Consider the following 19,006-nt stretch of genomic DNA (forward strand, 5'->3'; position numbering starts at 1 on the left):
TATAGGTTTTTAAGATGGTTAAAAAATAGGTTTTTAAGATGGTTAAAATACAAAATCACACTTCCATTTTTCTCCCCGTAGCTACTTCCATTTTGCATTTTGAAATGTGGAGGGTAGAAATGTAATTTGAAGTCTACATTAAAATAATCATCAATCATTATCAACCGAATGATAATGCGCATTAGCAGCATCTTAGTAGTTTATTTATCTTCCTAACTAGCCATTGACCTTGCTTTGCACCCAATCATCAATCACCACCCATTCCTATTTCCTTCCTCTAATGGCTGCCAAATCATGCTTTCACCCAAGAAACCATTATAATATCTCAAACGCTACGTTGACATTTTCCATTAACAGAGCTTATAAATACGCCATACCATAACCAACCTTTCATTCAACACCATTTCCACATCATCTAACTCAAACTTCAACACTACTAATTCACTTTCTTTAACTTCCACCTGAAAAAAATGCCGATCCCGGTGATCGACTTCTCGAAACTTGACGGCCCTGGGCGACCTGAAGCAATGGCTCAGATAGCAACTGGATGTGAAGAATGGGGATTCTTTCAGGTACCCACCTAGCATAACCATTCATAAGAGCAAATTAACATATCTAGATGTGTATATATAAAGCAAATAACTATATATATATATATGTATGTATGTATGTATCGGTTTATATGTTCTGGCAATGATCATTGCATGGTGTATTTTCTTTACAGCTGGTGAATCATGGGATTCCGGTGGAGCTTCTGGAGAGGGTGAAAAAGGTGAGCTCTGAATGCTATAAGTTAGAGAGGGAAGAAAGCTTTTTCAAGAGCTCGACACCGGTGAAGCTGTTGAAGGAGTTGGTCGACAAAAAAAGTGGAGACAAGCTGGAAAATATCGACTGGGAAGATGTGTTCCTTCTCTCAGACGATAATGAATGGCCACCAAACACCATCGCATTCAAGTAATTAAGCATAAGTAATGCAAATTAAAGACGGTTGGAGTTGTTAAATTTGACATCTAACTTGTAAATGAAATGAATTACAGGGAAACCATGACCGAATACCGAACAGAACTGAAGAAATTAGCGGAGAAGCTGATGGAAGCCATGGATGAAAACTTGGGGATCCCCAAAGGGTATATTAAGAAGGCTTTCAATGGTGGAGAAGGCGAAAAAGCGTTCTTCGGGACGAAAGTCAGCCATTACCCACCTTGTCCTCATCCGGAGATGGTCAGCGGTCTGCGGGCACACACCGACGCTGGAGGCATCATCCTTCTCTTCCAAGATGATGAGGTTGGAGGTCTCGAGATTCTCAAAGGTGGCGAATGGATCGATGTTCAACCACTCCCCAATTCCATCGTCATCAATACAGGTGATCAAATAGAAGTGTTGAGTAACGGAAGGTACAAGAGCGTTTGGCACCGAGTTCAGGCTTTGCCCAACGGAACCAGGAGATCGATAGCTTCCTTCTATAATCCATCCTACAATGCCACCATCGGACCTGCAACCCAACTAATCGAAAAAGAAAACAAAGATATCAATCAATTTGGTTACCCAAAGTTCGTGTTTGGTGACTACATGTCCATATATACCGAACAGAAGTTCCTCCCGAAAGAACCGAGGTTCCATGCTGTACGATTTGTCTAAGGATCGAGCAGACGATACATAGATGGGGATTGAACGGACGTCCTCAAAGAAGTGAGCAAGTAATTCAGTCCTTTTTGTTTAGGGTTTATGTTTAAACCAGTGATCATAGGTAATAAGCTTTAACCAGTGATCATGGGTTCTGCCCTTCTGCTGCTAGTTATGCAGATTGGTGCAGATTGTATTTCATGTTTCTATTGCAAATATTAATTGCTTTGTGTCACTGTTTTATTTGTGATTTCTTGGGTTTTATGTTGTACAATATACACGCAACTTACCTTGTAAGCAAAGGCAATTCTGCGGCTTTTCTTGTAAACTTTATTGCTTATATTTGTTTATCAGTGCTTTCTGTAATTGTAAATTACTTTTRATACAATATTTAATTAYCGTTCATATAATCTATACTATATTATAAAAYATTTRAYAAAAACTATTAAAAATAATTTTTTATGTATAAAATACTGTTTCTTGATTTATATTACCTAAAATTCAAGGTTACAAGTAAATTATGCGTAAGTAYAACTTATTAAAACTTTATTTTTGAATTTGTATAATTAACTATATGTAAACATAATCAAATACGAGATAGACATCTCATTTTGAAGATAAAAAATCTAAAAGGATAATCATTAGTTCTAACAAAATACTTGATTATTATATTTATAAAAAATATATAATTAAACGATTTTTTTCCAAATTTTTATAATATATTTATATAATAAAAACATTATCACTTTTYTCAAAACAAYTAAAAACCGTATTATATCGACGTAGATAAATAATTAAACGAAACATTAAAATATACTTTGATAAAGTCGCTCTTAAACAATTAAAGATTAACCGCTAAATACCGGAAATTAAAGTCAATATCATAATTAACAGGTATGAATAAGTTATAAAAGTCTTGCATCCGCATATTTAGCAGAAAGATCTTTAAAAATAGGAAGGTACTTGTTACTTAATTATTTGCATTGATGACCTTTATTTCATTATTGATATACATTATTTATTGCGGTCAATGTACCACCCAAGATTCTAAATTGGTGTAGCCAGGGGTGAGGTATCCGTATTATTTGATCGGAACCGGAACCGGAACCGGAACCGGCGGTTCTTGAGATATTCGAACTGGAGCCGATTAGAACGGTTCTTGAATTTTTGGAACCGGAACAGCCGGGAACTGGTTTCGGTTGCGGGTACCCGCTTTCTAAAATATTAAAATTTTGTTATTTAGAAATAAAAAATAAAACATTGCTAAAACACTAAATAAATAAACAAAAATACAAATTATACAGAATAATGGTTACGAATATTGTTTAACKATTACAARCCATAATAGACTAATAGTAAATGTTGAAAGTTTAACGATTACATAATACATATTATAATTGAAAATGTTCAAAACTTAACGATTACATACTACGAATCCAATTAAACACACAATTTGAAAAAAAAAATAAGAATCATTTTATCTCAAATTCTGAATCTCGTTTCAACTTCTTGCATACCATCGCATCCTCGACCTCGTACGGTACCTGTGAATAATTGAGTGTTAAAAAAACGACACAGACTCGTAAAAAAACTGCACATATTTTTAACAAAAAAACTACATATATTTTTACATAAAAAAAACTGCACAAACTTTGTATAAAAAAATGCTCATATTTTTAACATAAAACTACACAAATTATAAAAAAAAAAAACAAGACAAATTATATAAAAAATGCACATATTTTTTTTACAAAAAACTACACAGGCCTGAGAGTATGAGTCGTGAGACAGAGATCCGGCGTGACTACGATGATTCGATGAAGACAGTCCGTGAGAGGCCTCGGCCTTGAGAGTATGAGCCGATGAGTCGCAGAGACGAGACCAAAAATCTAATCTAGAGCTTTAAGTTCTTAACCTAATTTAAATTTAGTATTAAAAAAATAAATTATTTTTTTAATTGAAAATACCGGGTACCCGCCAGTTCCGGTTCAGAGTACCCGCCGGTTCCGGTTCAGGGTACCCGCCGTTCGGGGTACGCAGTCCCGGAAACGGTCCCGACGGGTAATGGTTCCGAAAAGTTGAGAATCGGAACCATTCTCAATCGGTTCCGTATTTTAGGAACCGGAACCACTCATATCGGTTCCGGAAGTGACAGTTCCAAGGCAGTTTCGGTTCCACAAGTGGATACCCGGTTCCGCTACTCACCCCTAGGCGTACAAGACTATGTTTTATCTAGGCATTGGTTGTATTTCCAAACAATAAACCAATTTTGGTTGTTTTGGTTTTCTTTAACTACTCTACGGAATTAAAACACAAAAATAGATTTATAGTTACTACACCTATTGTGACTTAAAGTCGGTTGCTCGTTGTAGCCATCTATTGGATTACGTGTTCTGGCAATAGGTTACGAAGTTAATTCATGGCTACTTTTGTTATTTTGGCTATTAGATTTTGATAACGTATCGCCACAACAAACTATACATTGTGGTGGAAAAACATACAATATGTAATACTGTTTCGCATGAACGTATTCCGAACTTTTGTGACAACGTATCGTCACAATGAGCCTCCAAAATTGAGGGAAAACATAGTGTGCACCGTTATATCGTGTAATAATATTTTAACATGTTAYAATGTCTTCAAAATAAACTTAAAGAGGTGGTGGGAAAATTCTCATTCATTATGTGCTTTATCCCAAATGTCTTTGATCTATTGTGTCAACGTCTTGTTGCAATGGGATTTTAAAAAAAATTGTAACTAAATGTATGTTTTAGAGAAGGATTTGATAACAAAAACCAAAAACCTTACAAAAGGTTTGAGCAGGAAAACAAAACCATTAGAGAGGAGTTTCTCAGTCAAATTATATGTTTTGAAAGACGAAGTATAGTATGTAAATATTTTATTTCTAAGGACGTTAGATGGTAAACACGACTCTAAAGGTACGTTTTGAAAACGTTTCTGGATGTTTAATATTTATTTATTTATTMTTTTCAAGAAACAACCTGACTGAACCCGTTTATTTATTTTTTTGGAGTTGTCGAAGAAGGAGAAAATGACGTGTATACTAAAGCCAAAACCTAGTCGGCGACAACTATTACACAATTGGCAATACTACAATCCCAAGGACTTTCATCGACGAACAATACTTCCTTCACTAATCCGTCCTAAAAGTCATAACCGTCAGTGATCCATTATCAAAAGTTTGTCTGTCAAAACTTTGTAAGTAATGCATCATAGATGGATTTCCAAAGGTCTTTTTTAGTGATGGATTACCAACCTCCTCTATACGATCCAAGAATTTGAAAACACAATCAACGGCGGATTACTGAGGCAACGTTCGGCAATAAATTTCCAAAGGCATATTTCAGTGACGAATTTCCGAAGACGTATTTCAACAACATATTTTAAAAGGAAACATTCAGTGATGGATTTCTGAAGGCTATTCAGTGAGGATTTCTAAAGGCATTTTGTCTATTCCAAAGAATTAGTCCATAGCTAATGTTGGTATTTAAAAACATAATTCAAAAATATTGTATTTGGTTTATATAATGGATTATTAATGAAGCAAATCATATCATATTTGATATATGCCTGTACAAATAACAAGCTATCAGGGGGATGAGGAGGGAATCTATGCATAAGTTCATCAAACTGTACCTGCAGCACAACCTGTTGCGTCTCTAAAGCTACCTATGCTATCTACTCAGCCCTCTTGATCAGCTACACGCTTTGCCCGCTCTGCCTGTAGCTGCGATTATTTCTCAGCCTCCCGCTCTGCCTTCTCCTCCTCCCGTGCTTGTAGATCCTACCCCATCTTGTCTCTAGAGGTGTGATGTCATGCATTGTTGGCCATAGGCTGTGTCGGAGGAACAAGAACCAAACCACAGTCTATGTGATAAGATTGTTGGCGGGAAGGCATTTCTTTCCACAGGTCTCCCACGAATTTCTTTCAATAGCAAAATCCGTGACAATCTCATCTTTTTCTTCCTTAGTGGTTCCTTGCATCAAAGTAGAAAAGGCTCAAGGGTCGGGCTTCTTGAGGTCAAAGACTAGGTTAACCAGGGAYGCACCCAAAAAAAAAWTCAAACSGTGGCACCTTTTGACCACGGAGAAAAAATTTCAAACAGTGACACCGTTTGACTATAAGAAACAAATATATGGAATTTTTTTTCAATCGGTGACACTATTTGACTAAGAAAATGACACTAACAAGATTCGAACTCGGGTCTAGAGTGGAATAAAAACCTTGCAAACCAACTCTACCAAATAAAACTTGTTCTCATTGTAGTTTCAAAATRCATACGGTGGCACACAACAGATTAATAYGGTTGCACCTTTCACGAACCTAAATTTTTTTACCCTTCAAYGRAGGAATAATATGGTGGCACGTGCCACCAWAACCACCATGGTAGGTCCATCCATGAGGTTAACGGTTCCTGAATCGTGGTGCACCCAGTGAAGACATACCTCAAGTGCCTCTTTTCCCAGTAGCTTCAGCATAAACTCTCAGACCAGTGAGATGTTGGCTTTGTGATCGACGACGATAATRGAGTCCCATTCATGCTGTTGGACTCGACTTTTGACAAATGGGGTATTTTTCAAACAATCATGGYCGAAACCTTCTCCATGTTCAACTTCTGTCCTATCAGTATCACATATTGGTCYGCCACAATAATGATAGTAAACTGCCTAGGATTACCACTGGATAGGGATCAAGTGGGCTCTGCAATGTCGGGAGGTATGGTAGAACTACTTTCATCATCCCTAGAGTTGTCCGTAGGGGCATAGGAAAATTCATTAGAACTTTTAGAGCTGAGAAGGGTAAAGTGAGCATTCTAGATGCCTCAGTAGGACCCTTTCMTTTTGYTGCCTTCTTCTTTCTTTTGCTTATMCTTCTTGTTGATCMTCTCTCATTGATTTGATGATAATCCTTTTTAYCTATCGAAGTATATGTTTYTGCTTATTCAGTTTCAGTGATCATCACTGAGTTTGTTCAGTGATTACTGAAACATGCATTGTGTTTGTGATTTCTTTAACAATATTTCATGTTTCTATTGCAAATATTAGTTGCTTTTGTGTCATTGTTTTATTTGTGATTTCTTTTTGTTTCTTGGGTTTTATGTTKTACAATATACATGCAATGTACCTTGTAAGCACAAGGCAATTCTGCGGATTTTCTTGTAAACTTTATTGCTTTTTTTTATCAGTACTTTTTGTCATTATAAAGTACTTTTAATACAATATTTAATTATCCTTCATATTATCTATACTATRTTATAAAGCATTTGACWAAAACTCTTAAAAACATTTCTTTATGCATAAAGTATTATTTCTTGATTTATATTACTTAAAATTCAAGATCACAAGTAAATTATGCGTAAGTAAAATTTATTAAAGCWTGGTATCTCACAATTGATAAGACARTTCTAAATTGTTTTATACTATGAAAAGGGTATTTTTTGTATTTTTTAAATAAGATTTGTGAATCAAGAAARGATACTGATGTTTTCTTTCAAGACSTGTGTGACGTAAGTCTGTTTTGAAAGAAATACTATTTTGAGAAATATTTGTTCTAGACGTGGTGAAATAAGTCTATTCTGATATGAAACTTTGTTTTGAAATGTTTYTCCCAGATGTGGTGACATAAGTCTGTTCTGGTATGAAACTCTGTTTTGAAATGTTTCTCCCAGACGTGGTGACAAAARTCTRTTCTGGTATGAAACTTTGTCTTGAGAAATAGTTCCCCAAACRTGGTGATGTAAGTATTTTCTGGTGTGGAACCRGATACTTCCAGAGGTGGCGACATAAGTCTGTTCTGGTAAGAGTCTTGAAGAGGGAATAAGGRTGACATATCAAGGAGAGATGTTTATATGGATATATGGGTGGCATTTGTGGGTGCGATTAATATTGTAACTCTTGTTATTATCACCATAGGACGMGAYAATTTTAAATCAATATTTCTCTATGACTTGATGATTTAGAGGCATTGCTCTTATTGAAATAATAACATTGATATTACTGWGAAAGGGAAAACGATTTATAGMMAGAAGCATTATTTGCTCATAATTTCAAATGGTTTTGATGAAATCTGAACAGRTAATTRAGAAGACACAKAGGAGCTCTGGTTGGTCTTTAAGAGGGACCAGAGGACCTCTTGTCGTGTGGAAAATCTTTCAAAGTGTTTTTCGGGATTTTATGACCAAGAGGCTCTGTATGTACTATGCAGAGGCTCTGTATCATGGAGGTGGTATGTCTGCATTATGCGTTTGAGTATCCGAGCTCTATATCTGAGCTCTGTATTAGAGCTCTGTCTTTTAAAATTAAATCTTTTACAAGTCAAATCCTCTTTAWATGTCTTTTATAAATGAAATAAAGAACCAGAGGAGCTCTTGTTATAGTTTTATTATTCCTTTCCATAAAAATCAAATGTTGGTCTTTTTGGACCAAAGGCTATGTTCGTCCAAAGGGTCTCTGGTTGAGTTTAGACTTGTTTAATTAGGATGCATACAGAAGCTCTGGTTGGTAAGAACAAAGGTTCTGGTCAACTAGAGGACTRGTTTAAGAGAAGAGCTMTGTTCCTTAAGAGCCAGAGGAAGCTTTGGTTCTTAAGAGACAGAGGAGTTCTAGGCCGTCGAGGAAGAGAAGTTTTGTCTCGTTGAGCCARAGAAGTTTTATGACTTTGTGTTMTGTAAAAAGATGCATATTTYARGGATTGTGTATAKGTATTAGGAGAATCTGTTTGTTTTACAATTTGAGTAACATTCGGATTTGTATCCTTTTGCTTAAATTTATTTATCTATTCGCAAAAGATGTTTTAAACAGGATTTGGTGATCTTCATCCTGTAAGAAGAGATTTTCTCACTAGAYCTTCCGGTCTAACCCTCATTTGTATTTTGAAATGTGCATTACAGGCACAACGGGGTCCCAAGTTATTAAGGGGAAAGGAAAAATATGATTATTTTTCTCATGTGATTATCTGCCTGTTGAAGATCAACCTGTTGCCTGTTATATTTTGAGAATACATGTTGACATACATATGATAGTACAAGGATATTCTTTGGAAATTTTTTATTTGTAAATTWTGTATATATTGAATYCTTGTACTAATGGACCTTTGTGGTGTAATTTTTTTTAATACAAAGTACATGTTATATGCAAATATGAAAGTTGGGGTGTTACAGATTGTGGTATTAGAGACTAAGTTTAAGGGATTTAGGTATTCAAAGCATGATGCCTAGACTTAAACTGTTATTTGCATATTAAGGGGTCCCGGACATAGATAGTACCACTGGAAATAAATACGATGGATTAAAGAGGGCARTATGTAAGGTAAATTCGAATTACAAATGGCCAATGTAAKTTTGAATTTACAGGTACATATCTRTACTYGGATACCTTATTATATTTGGAAATGTGAATATGTGACATTTAATATTAAAATATCTGCAAATGGAAAGTCGATCATGAAGATCTKAAAGGATTATCCGCCCCAATTCAGAAGAAAGAGAGGAATCTCCTGATAATGCTCCGACTAATGTTTCTGAAAGTCGAGGAAGGGGARGAACCAGGGGCAGAGGCCGATGGACAAGTCAGGCCTAACATAGAACGAGTCAGACAGAATTCACCCAAATCTAGGAGAGACTATTTCRGGGAATATTAATCAAGAGCAAGCACCTCAACCAGAATATAACTCGGGATGTTCTGGATGAAGAAATGGGTAAGCTGAGAGAAACTCTGGTATCTATTATGGGATTTCCAGCCAGAGTGGAAACTGAACGAGTTGGAATAAATCCTCCCGTTCCAAAGACAAGCAGTAAGGGGGGGGGGGGACATAACAATGTTTTTAACATGTAAACCCCCAACATTTTCGGGAGAAAGATATCTAGTGAAGGCAATGTGTTGGATAAAATAAATTAAAAATCGGTGTTTAATACAAGTAAATKCTTCGAGGAAGACAAGGTTAGATTTGTTGTTTCCATGTTAAAATCTAAYGCATTGTATTGGTGGGATGTGGAATCATCGRCTAWKCCCGATATTCTACAATTTCTGTCTTGGGGATAATTTGTAATCATATTTAAAGAAMAATTTTGTCCCAAGAGAGTTGTGAGACAAATGGAAGAGGAMAATTTAAAGTTGGAGCAAGGCAACCAATCTGTATAGRAATACACTGAGAAGTTTATYGAATATTCCCGGTTTGCAGAACAKTACATTTCTTCTGAGTCCAGGAAAGTGGAAAGGTACATCCGAGGCTTGAAGCCCTCTATCAAAGAATTTGTAATAGCAATGAATCTTGCCACATTTTCTCTAGCTGTGAATGTTGCCGAAACAACAAAGAGAAACAAAAATGGCAGGGGGAAGAGAAAATGGTGGAGAAACGGAAGTGCAAAGGGTCTTCGGCCAGTCACTCTAAAAGACTGCTCTCCATCTACCAAAGACGACACCCTATCCCAGTGAACCCTCCACTAAAGATATCATCAAATGTCTTGATGATATTGGCTACAATTAGACATCAAAGAAGGACTCCAGCGAGCTTCACAAGTCGCTGTCCGAAATTGGGAAGAATCGAATGTTCATGGTATGGCAGTACTTATTCTCCCATTTCATCCAATTCATGGAAGGCAACACAGGTGTCCAGGACTAGGCCTCACGAGTCGCTCTCAACATTGGCATTTTCTTCATACACCAATTAAAGGTCAACTTTGCAGAGTTGGTTTTTGAAGACCTAGYGTTGAAGCTGAACAAGCGCCAGCGAGAAGGTGGTAACATACACCAGGTTCCTGTGCATGGTGTTTGCCAAAATCTTTGGCAACAAGTACGGAACAAAAGGTAACATGCCCATATGCAGGCTTGGGTCTCGAATCTTGGACCACAAGTCTAAACCTGCAGATGTTGGCCTTTTTGCTCCTATGCTCACAATCCCAATGATACTCCTTCCTTACCTTCTACTTCTACCCCTTCTCTCTCCYASGTGGTTATGACAGAGGCAAACCCACCTCAGTCTATCCCAACAACCACATCCATATCCTCTAAGAGGACCTYCTCTCAAGACAATCTTGGTCCTTCATTGAGGGCCAAGAAAGCCAAAAAGAAGCCAAMCAAGTCGCTAACTGTTACCWCTCAATAGGTTTCAGTRATTGAAACAAGCCTTATCCCTRAGACACTTTCTTTTCTACCCCCTCCCATCTCTTAAATGATCTTCATATCGTACACGTGGCTAGTCACCCAACCGCCTTAGTGACCTAAATCACTGAAGGTGAGAATATTTGCATTGCCACTATTGAACACACATGACCTCTCTCAGTCGTTCTCTCTTCTTCTTCYCCATTGGTCTCGACACGTGCTAGTGATTCACCAGTGGTTGTCCCTAGTGATGAGGAAKCACCCACCACAGGACCAGAGGTGGCTCCTCTCGAGGTGCCTCAATCACAGRATGCCTTTCCTCTCCAAGGTGGTTTTGAGACWACCARCATTAATCCTTTGGATGACGCTGAGGACCCCTCAGGTATTTCATCTCCCTACCATTTTGTTTCTTCTAACTTAGAGCCCATAAATGCTAAAGTTTTCCCTYCCTTTGCAGGTCCTTCTGCTATAGAGCCCACAACCATAGAGACATATGTCTATGACATGACTAAGGATGTAAAGCTCTTCCTCCCTTCCGTCACGACTGTATTGGACAAAATGGACCAAGTCCACCAAGACATGGCCATCAAGGAAGACCTCACCAATGGCCTCTCTGCTGTAAAATCTGAGGTTTGTGAGGTGAAGGAGCTGCCGAAGACGGTGCAAGTCGAAGTGGGCACCAATACCATGGCCATCAACGCTTTAAATAGCAAGGCCGATGAAGTGCAAGTACAGCTCGCAAGGCATGGCAAGCTTCAGGAGCAGATTCTGACGCTCCTCCAGCATCTAGCCCCGCTCCCTGAACCTTCATTCACCGTCACTGATCTCCAATCTCTGGACCAGGTGGCTAAGTTAAATCTCTTGCAAGCCGAGGCGCTTTCAAATGTCGAGCTTCGCATAGGAGACCTCTTGCAGCGTCTTAATGATCTCTCCTCTGCAATTGTTGAAGACAAAGAGGGGGGAGAAAGACCTGCCCAAGGAAATGGGTGAGGAACCTTAAGCTGTTGTTGCCTCTAAAGCTGATGCTATTGTTGCCGCTGAAGCTGAAGCTTCCCCTTAAGCTATGATCCCTAATATTGAGGATGTTGTAACACCCCCAAACTCACATTGCATATTACACATAATTCATTCATAGAATACATGTTCAAGCCCACAAAGGTCCACAATACAAGAGTCTACATTACAAAATACACAACTCCAAAATTCCAAAMTACAAGCTCTTGTACTATATATCATTCTATATCAAAATGCATCCATCCATCTTCWTAGGGCTAAGCATACRGACATATAATTCACAATTTGCCTTTAACTTTACTATCATTATATTMAGCATTTCCTGCAATAYATATTTKACAACACAAAAATGAGGGTTAGACCTATAGGTCTAGTGAGATTCCCTTTTTCCATGTAATTGYAGGGTGAAAATCACCAAAACATTATTCAAGTAAATCATCTCAATATGTAACCCACATTCTATTTKAGTCCATCGGGCCTYTRGTTCTAARGACCAGACTTAGAAAATATTTCAACAAACAAGAGGACCAGAGCTCCTYTAGTTCCTCTACCAKAGCTTCTGGTTAAGCCAACCAGAGCCTCTTACTTAACTAAATTCTCAAAACGTTCAGAGATCAACTTCATAGATAATATAATAGCTTTCCCAAGCAATAAAACATATTTTTAAATGGATTATGTATGACCAGAGYTTTGGTTATACTAGCCAGAGCTTCTGGCTCAAAATGCAAGACCAACGAGAGCCTCTGGTTCAACGTSATAAGCCAACTAGAGCCCCTCTGGTCTGTCTTTCTTTGTAAGAAAAACTTCTAAGTATGAAAACCTTTTATAAATTCTTTTAAAGTATTATTTTGACACAGAGCTCTTATCTATAGATACAGAGCCTCTGGTTTAACTAAAACATTTAGTAAAGACTTGTATAAATCTCAAATCATCGTCCAGAACCTTCTAGTTCTATTATGAACCAGAGCCCTTCTGGTTCCTTTCAAGGAACAACCAGAGTCTCTCTAGTTCCTCTTAAATCAAACACTTGTTCCAAAACAGAGTTTATTCAAAACCATTGGCCATAGGCCAATTTTTCCTCTTCTCAATAACATCAATACTATCATTTYTWATAAGAACAACATATCTGAGTCCTCAAATCACAAAGAAGTAAGAACTYAAATCTATTGTAATTTTAAAAGACATAATAGCAAGTGCTATAATAATTCCACACACAAATGTCACCCTTATATCCAAAGGTACACATCTCCTTGATATACCACCCTTATAGCCGAAGGTACACCTCTCCTTGTTATGCCACCTTTATCCCATGGTACACCTCTCCTTGATATGCCACCCTTATTTCCTCATCAAAATCTATGGATTAGTTCCAAAYGAAGACAGACCGAAGTCACAACCGTCTTGATGAAACGACCTYCATAGTTTTATCCWCAAAATCTATAGATTAATCCCAAATGAAGAYAGACCGAAGTCACAACCGTCTTGATGAGTTGTCCTCTATAGTTTTYAACCAATAATGGTTTCAAAACAGTTTTATCATCAAAACTTTCAACTCAAGAACACTCTGTTCTTCAAATGATTTCTCAAAACATCAAATCCCCTTTAAATCCTCAAAACAGGATATCAATCCCAAAACTGTTTTAAAGAACAGTTTATGTTTTTTTTTCTAAACAGTTTCAAATTCCAAGATCATGAAACACTTCGTTTAAACTGTTTAGAAAACAGTTTTTACCAAACTCTTTCTAAATCTCGAATCATCAAAACTCAAAAGTTTATATAACTAAAAATATAAAGGTTTTATTTTTAAAAACTCACCTTATCAAACACAAAATTCTGCAGATTAAATCAACAACAAATTCTTCAAACACTTTTGAGCAACAGATTTCTTCAAGAATACTCTCACCGCCTCAAACACCTTTTTCTCTCTAAAAGTTTCTTTCTAAAAAATAAGATGATAATATAAAATCTTATCTCCTTTCTTTTAAATATTTTCACTTACGACGGTTTAGGATTTTTACCAATATAAAATAGTTTGGACAGTGGTGGTTTTATTAATTTAAAACCACCTTGCTTCTCATCGAAGATATCTCAGCTTCTCTTTTTTTTAAGATTAAAGCCCATGTATGCTTTACGCCACATACACATACACATAATTCATGTTTGCATGGTATCACCTTTTTACATATATATATACTACTTATGCATTTAATTAAATAACATGCATGGCGACACATAATTCACAGAATAACCAYGTATAARTTACCTCAACCCAGGTTATCTGAAACCTRGTTATCTCTATCYGAAATAATGGTCAATGGGACACCATGTCTGGTCACAATTTTCTTGATGTAGATTTGAGCCAACCTTTCTAATGAATATGTTTCTTTCATCGGTAGGAAGTGCGCAGACTTCGATAGACGATCCACTATTACCCAAATTGCATCATAACCTTTCGGGGTTCAGGGTAATTTCATAACAAAATCCATCGTAATGTGATTCCATTTCCATACWAGTATTTCCAATGATTGCAGATTTYCGTACGGTCTCTGTTGCTCAATCTTGACTTGCAGACAAGTTAAGCATCGTTCCACGTATTTTGCGATATCTTTCTTTAACCCTGGCCACCAAYAGAAGRGTTTCAAATCCTTGTACATCTTATTGGTGTCTGGATGGATGGAGTAACGAGACTTGTGACTTTCATTTAAGATGGTTTCCCGCATATTCCCATAGCTGGTACCCATATCCGACCTTGGAAACATAAAATTCCCTCATTATTCGGTTCCATGATGGAAATCATTTTACCCACTTTTTCTGACTTCACATGTTCTTCCTTTATAGCTTCTTTTTGATAGCTCAAAATCTCTTGATGAAGATGTTAAGTTAATTCTCATTGTCGTAGCTTTGATAGTTCCACTTCGTTCCTTTTTGCTTAAAGCATCGRCCACCACATTTGCTTTTCCCGGGTGATAGAGAATTTCACAATCATAGTCATTRACAAGTTCAATCCATCAACGTTGCCTCATATTCAATTCTTTCGGGTTGAACAAGTGTTGGAAGCTCTTGTGGTCAGTGTAAATATAACATTTCGTTCCCAAGAGGTAATGTCTCCATATTTTCAATGCAAAGACCACGGCTGCCAATTSCATRTCGTGAGTTGGGTATTGCTTTTCATGATCCTTTAGTTGYCGGGATGCATATGATATGACTTTTCCTCTTTGCATCAAGACACAACCTAAACCTAGTTTTGATGCGTCGCTGTATACCACAAAATCTTTTGTTCCATCGGGTAGAATCAATATCGGGGCACTACAGAGATGATCTTTTAGCAATTGGAAGGCCCTTTGTTGTTYTTCTTCCCACTGAAACTTAACATTCTTCCGAGTTAATTTGGTCAATGGTATAAATATTTTGGAAAATTTTTGGATAAACTTGCGGTAATAGYCTGCCAATCCCAAAAAGYTTMGGATTTCAGATGGTGTCTTTGGTGCTTCCCATTTTTCAACGACCTCAATCTTTGTTGGATCCACACCCCTGCCTCAGATATAACATGTCCTAKAAATTGAACTTCTCTTAGCCAAAATTCACACTTTGACAGCTTTGCGTATAACTTTTCTCTTTTTAAGAGTGCAAGGGTCAATCGAAGGTGTTCTGCATGCTTTTCTCTGGTCTTTGAATATATAAGAATATCGTCAATAAATACAATAACGAATCTATCAAGATATTCTTTGCATACCCGATTCACCAAATCCATAAAAGCTACAGGCGCGTTAGTTAAACCGAATGACATAACTAATAATTCGTGATGTCCGCACCTTGTTCGAAAAGCAGTTTTAGCGATATCTTCCTCTTTAACTTTCAACTGGTGATAACCTGATCGTAAATCAATCTTGGAGAAGTAACTGGCTCCCACTAGTTGATCGAATAAATCATCAATCCTTGGCAACGGATATTTATTCTTTATCGTCAATTTGTTTAGTTCCCGATATAGTCGATACACATATGCATATAACCGTCTTTCTTTTTCACAAACAGAACTGGAGCTCCCCACGGTGAAGTACTTGGCCTAATAAATCCTTTGTCAAGCAAATCTTTTAACCGTGTGACCAATTCTTTTATTTCAGACGCAGCTGATCGATACGGTGCTTTGGCTACAGGCGCTGCTCCGGGTATCAAATCTATTCCAAATTCAATAACTCTATCTGGTGGTAATCCGGACAAGTCTTCTGGGAAGACTTCAAGATATTCACTCACAATCGGGATCACTTCTTGCTTCCCCTTTTCTTTCTTGGCGTTAATTACATAGGCAAGAAACCCCTGACATCTCTTTTGAATACACCTCCTGGCTTTCATCACAGTTAACAGACTGGTATGATGATTCTGATGATCACCATATATAACAACTGACCCTCTGTCTGGCAACATTATTCTAATCATCTTTTTATCACAAACAATGCTAACCTGATTTTCTGCCAACCAATCCATCCCTACTACCACATCAAACTTTTTCATAGGCATGGGAAACAGTCTGATTGGTAGCTTACATTCTTCAATCATAATAGTGCAGTTATCGAACAAACAATTCACATATACTTGATCATTAGCAGTATCAACTACTAACTTATCGTCAAGTGGCACAGAATTCATACGATCATATAGAGCAAATGATGGGGATACAAATGAGAAGTTTGCACCCGAGTCAAATAATACTTTAGCATATAGTGAGTTCACGAGGAATGTACTTGTCACTACATCGGGTGTAGTCTCGGCTTCATGCTTGGTCATTTGAAAAGATCAACCCCACTCCTCTCCTGATCCTCCTCTACCCATGCTCGGTCTTCCCCGGACGTTTGATGTATGGCTTCCCATTGTAAGCTGTGGAGCTTTCAATTACGGGTAGTTTGGCCTAAGATGGTCTGGGGAATTGCACTTGAAACATCTTTTTGTCATCGGGCAGTTTCGGGACAAATGACCTACCTCACCACATTGGTAGCACTTCCGTCGGTCTGTTTTACAATCACCTTGATGAATCTGATGGCATTGTAGACAAACTTTCTCACTAACTCTTTGCACAGGTCTGCTCCCATATTTTGTAACTTTTGGCCCTCTGTATCCTGCTGATGGACCTTCCTATTTCCTCTTTTCCATCACTTTTTCTTCTTCTTGTCTGTTCTTGTTTCTTTCGGTCACTTCTGCTGCATCAACAGTTARGGAGAATGTAGWCGRATTCATGGCTATTACAAACTCTCGGATTGATGGCTTCAATCCCCAAATATATCTTTCCACCTTTCTTGATTCAGAAGAGATGTAATGTTCTGCAAACCGTGAGTATTCTATAAATTTCTCTGTATATTCGCGAACACTTCTGGTTCCTTGTTCTAACTTCAAGAAATCTTCTTCCATCTGTCTTATAGTGGCCTTAAGACAAAATTGTTCTTTAAATCTGTTAATGAATTCTGCCCAGGTCAAAGTCTGTAGGATGTYTGCTCGGGCTAAAGATTCTACCTCCTACCACAATAGTGCATTTGATTTTAACACAGAGAYWGCAAATCTAACTTTGTCTGTTTMTGYASACYRGATGRTATTGAATACTGACTCTATCCCTTTGATCCAACACATAACTTTAATTGSATCTCTTTCCCCGAGAAGGTTGGTGGTTTGCAAGTCAAGAACATCTTGATATCTCCTTCTCTATTGTTGACAACCGGGACTGATGGATTAATTTCAACTCTGCCAGTCTCGATTCTGGCAGGAATCCCCATAATGAAAGTCAAGGTTTCCCTTAGTTTTCCCATTTCTTYTGCCAACATGTCTCTGGTTACATACTCAGGATRAGGCATCTGTTCTTGATTCATGTTTTCAGAATTCAACTCTGCTTGATCTGTATGGGCTTCTATTTGGCTATCTCTATCTCTTGTTTGTCCTATGCTTTGGCCTCTGCCTCTGCCTCTGCCYTCAGATGTACCAATGGGAGCRATAACAGGGGAATCCTCTTCTTCATTAGAATTAGGGTGGGTGATCCTTTCAGACCTTGTGAATCTACAAGTCATCTGTAGTTTTCAAAGTTAATAAACACAATTTTCACATTCCCAAATATAATAAAGTGTCCAAGTTCATGTTATGTACCTGTAGATTCAAAATTACATTGGCTAGGTGTAATCCGAATATACCTTACACACTGATCTCTTAACTTATCATATGTATTCTAAATGTGCTAACTATGTCTGGGATCCCTAATATGCAATGAAACAGTTTAAGTCTAGACATCATGCATGTGAATACCTAAATCCCTTAAACTCAGGCTCTGATACCACTTCTGTAACACCCACAAACTCACATTGCATATAACACATTATTCATTCATAGAATACATGTTCAAGCCCACAAAGGTGCACAATACAAGAGTCTACATTACAAAATACACAACTCAAAAATTCCAAAATACAAGCTYTTGTACTACATATCATTCTATATCAAAATGCATCCATCCATCTTCATAGGGCWATGCACATAGAGATATAATTCACAATTTTCCTTTAACTTTACTATCATTATATTCATCATTTCCTGCAATACATATTTGAAAATACAAAAACGAGGGTTAGACCTATAGGTCTAGTAAGATTCCCTTTTTCCATGTAATTGCAGGGTGAAAATCACCAAAACATTATTCAAGTAAATCATCTCAATATGTAATCCACATTCTATTTGAGTCCATCAGGCCTCTGGTTCTAAAGACTAGACTTAGAAAATATTTCAACAAACAAGAGGACCAGAGCTCCTCTGGTTCCTTTACCAGAGCTTATTGTTAAGCCAACCAGAGCCTCTTATTTAACTAAATTCTCAAAACGTTCAGAGATCAACTTCATAGATAATAAAATAGCTTTCCCAAGCAATAAAACATATTTTTAAATGGCTCATGTATGACCAGAGCTCTGGTTATACTAGCTAAGCCAACCAGAGCCCCTCTTATCTGTTTTTCTTTGTAAGAAAAACTACTAAGTATGAAAACCTTTTATAAATTCTTTTAAAGTATTATTTTGACACAGAGCTCTTATCTATAGATACAGAGCCTCTGGTTTAAATAAAACATTTAGTAAAGACTTGTATAAATCTCAAATCATCGTTCAGAACCCTTTGGTTCTATAATGAGGAACAACCAGAGCCCTTCTGGTTCCTTTCAAGGAACAACCAGAGCCTTTCTAGTTCCTCTTAAATCAAACACTTGTTCCAAAACAGAGTTTATCCAAAA

The 19,006-nt window shown here is 37.2% G+C and overlaps 1 protein-coding gene across 1 annotated transcript; it reads left to right on the forward strand.

The window, feature by feature from the left end:
• Positions 1–443: 443 nt before the first annotated feature.
• On the forward strand, positions 444–1,947 carry LOC112504904 (1-aminocyclopropane-1-carboxylate oxidase 5-like). The gene is made up of 3 exons (XM_025108860.1): positions 444–572; positions 725–954; positions 1,038–1,947. The coding sequence occupies exons 1-3, from the start codon at positions 471–473 to the stop codon at positions 1,636–1,638; spliced, it is 933 nt and encodes a 310-aa protein (XP_024964628.1). The 5' UTR covers positions 444–470; the 3' UTR covers positions 1,639–1,947.
• The last annotated feature ends 17,059 nt before the right edge of the window (positions 1,948–19,006 follow it).

This window comes from Cynara cardunculus, unplaced genomic scaffold (genome assembly GCF_001531365.2).
Source record: "Cynara cardunculus var. scolymus isolate 2C unplaced genomic scaffold, CcrdV1 Un_Scaffold_7282, whole genome shotgun sequence".
Classification (NCBI taxonomy): domain Eukaryota; kingdom Viridiplantae; phylum Streptophyta; class Magnoliopsida; order Asterales; family Asteraceae; genus Cynara; species Cynara cardunculus.

What these genes read in the sequence shown, in the direction of transcription:
- LOC112504904 (XM_025108860.1), top strand. Translation starts at nt 471, where the DNA reads ATGCCGATCCCGGTGATCGACTTCTCGAAACTTGACGGCCCTGGGCGA. An exon ending in AAGAATGGGGATTCTTTCAG is followed by an intron (nt 573 to 724) that starts GTACCCACCTAG and finishes TTTTCTTTACAG; the next exon opens with CTGGTGAATCATGGGATTCC. An exon ending in CCAAACACCATCGCATTCAA is followed by an intron (nt 955 to 1,037) that starts GTAATTAAGCAT and finishes AATGAATTACAG; the next exon opens with GGAAACCATGACCGAATACC.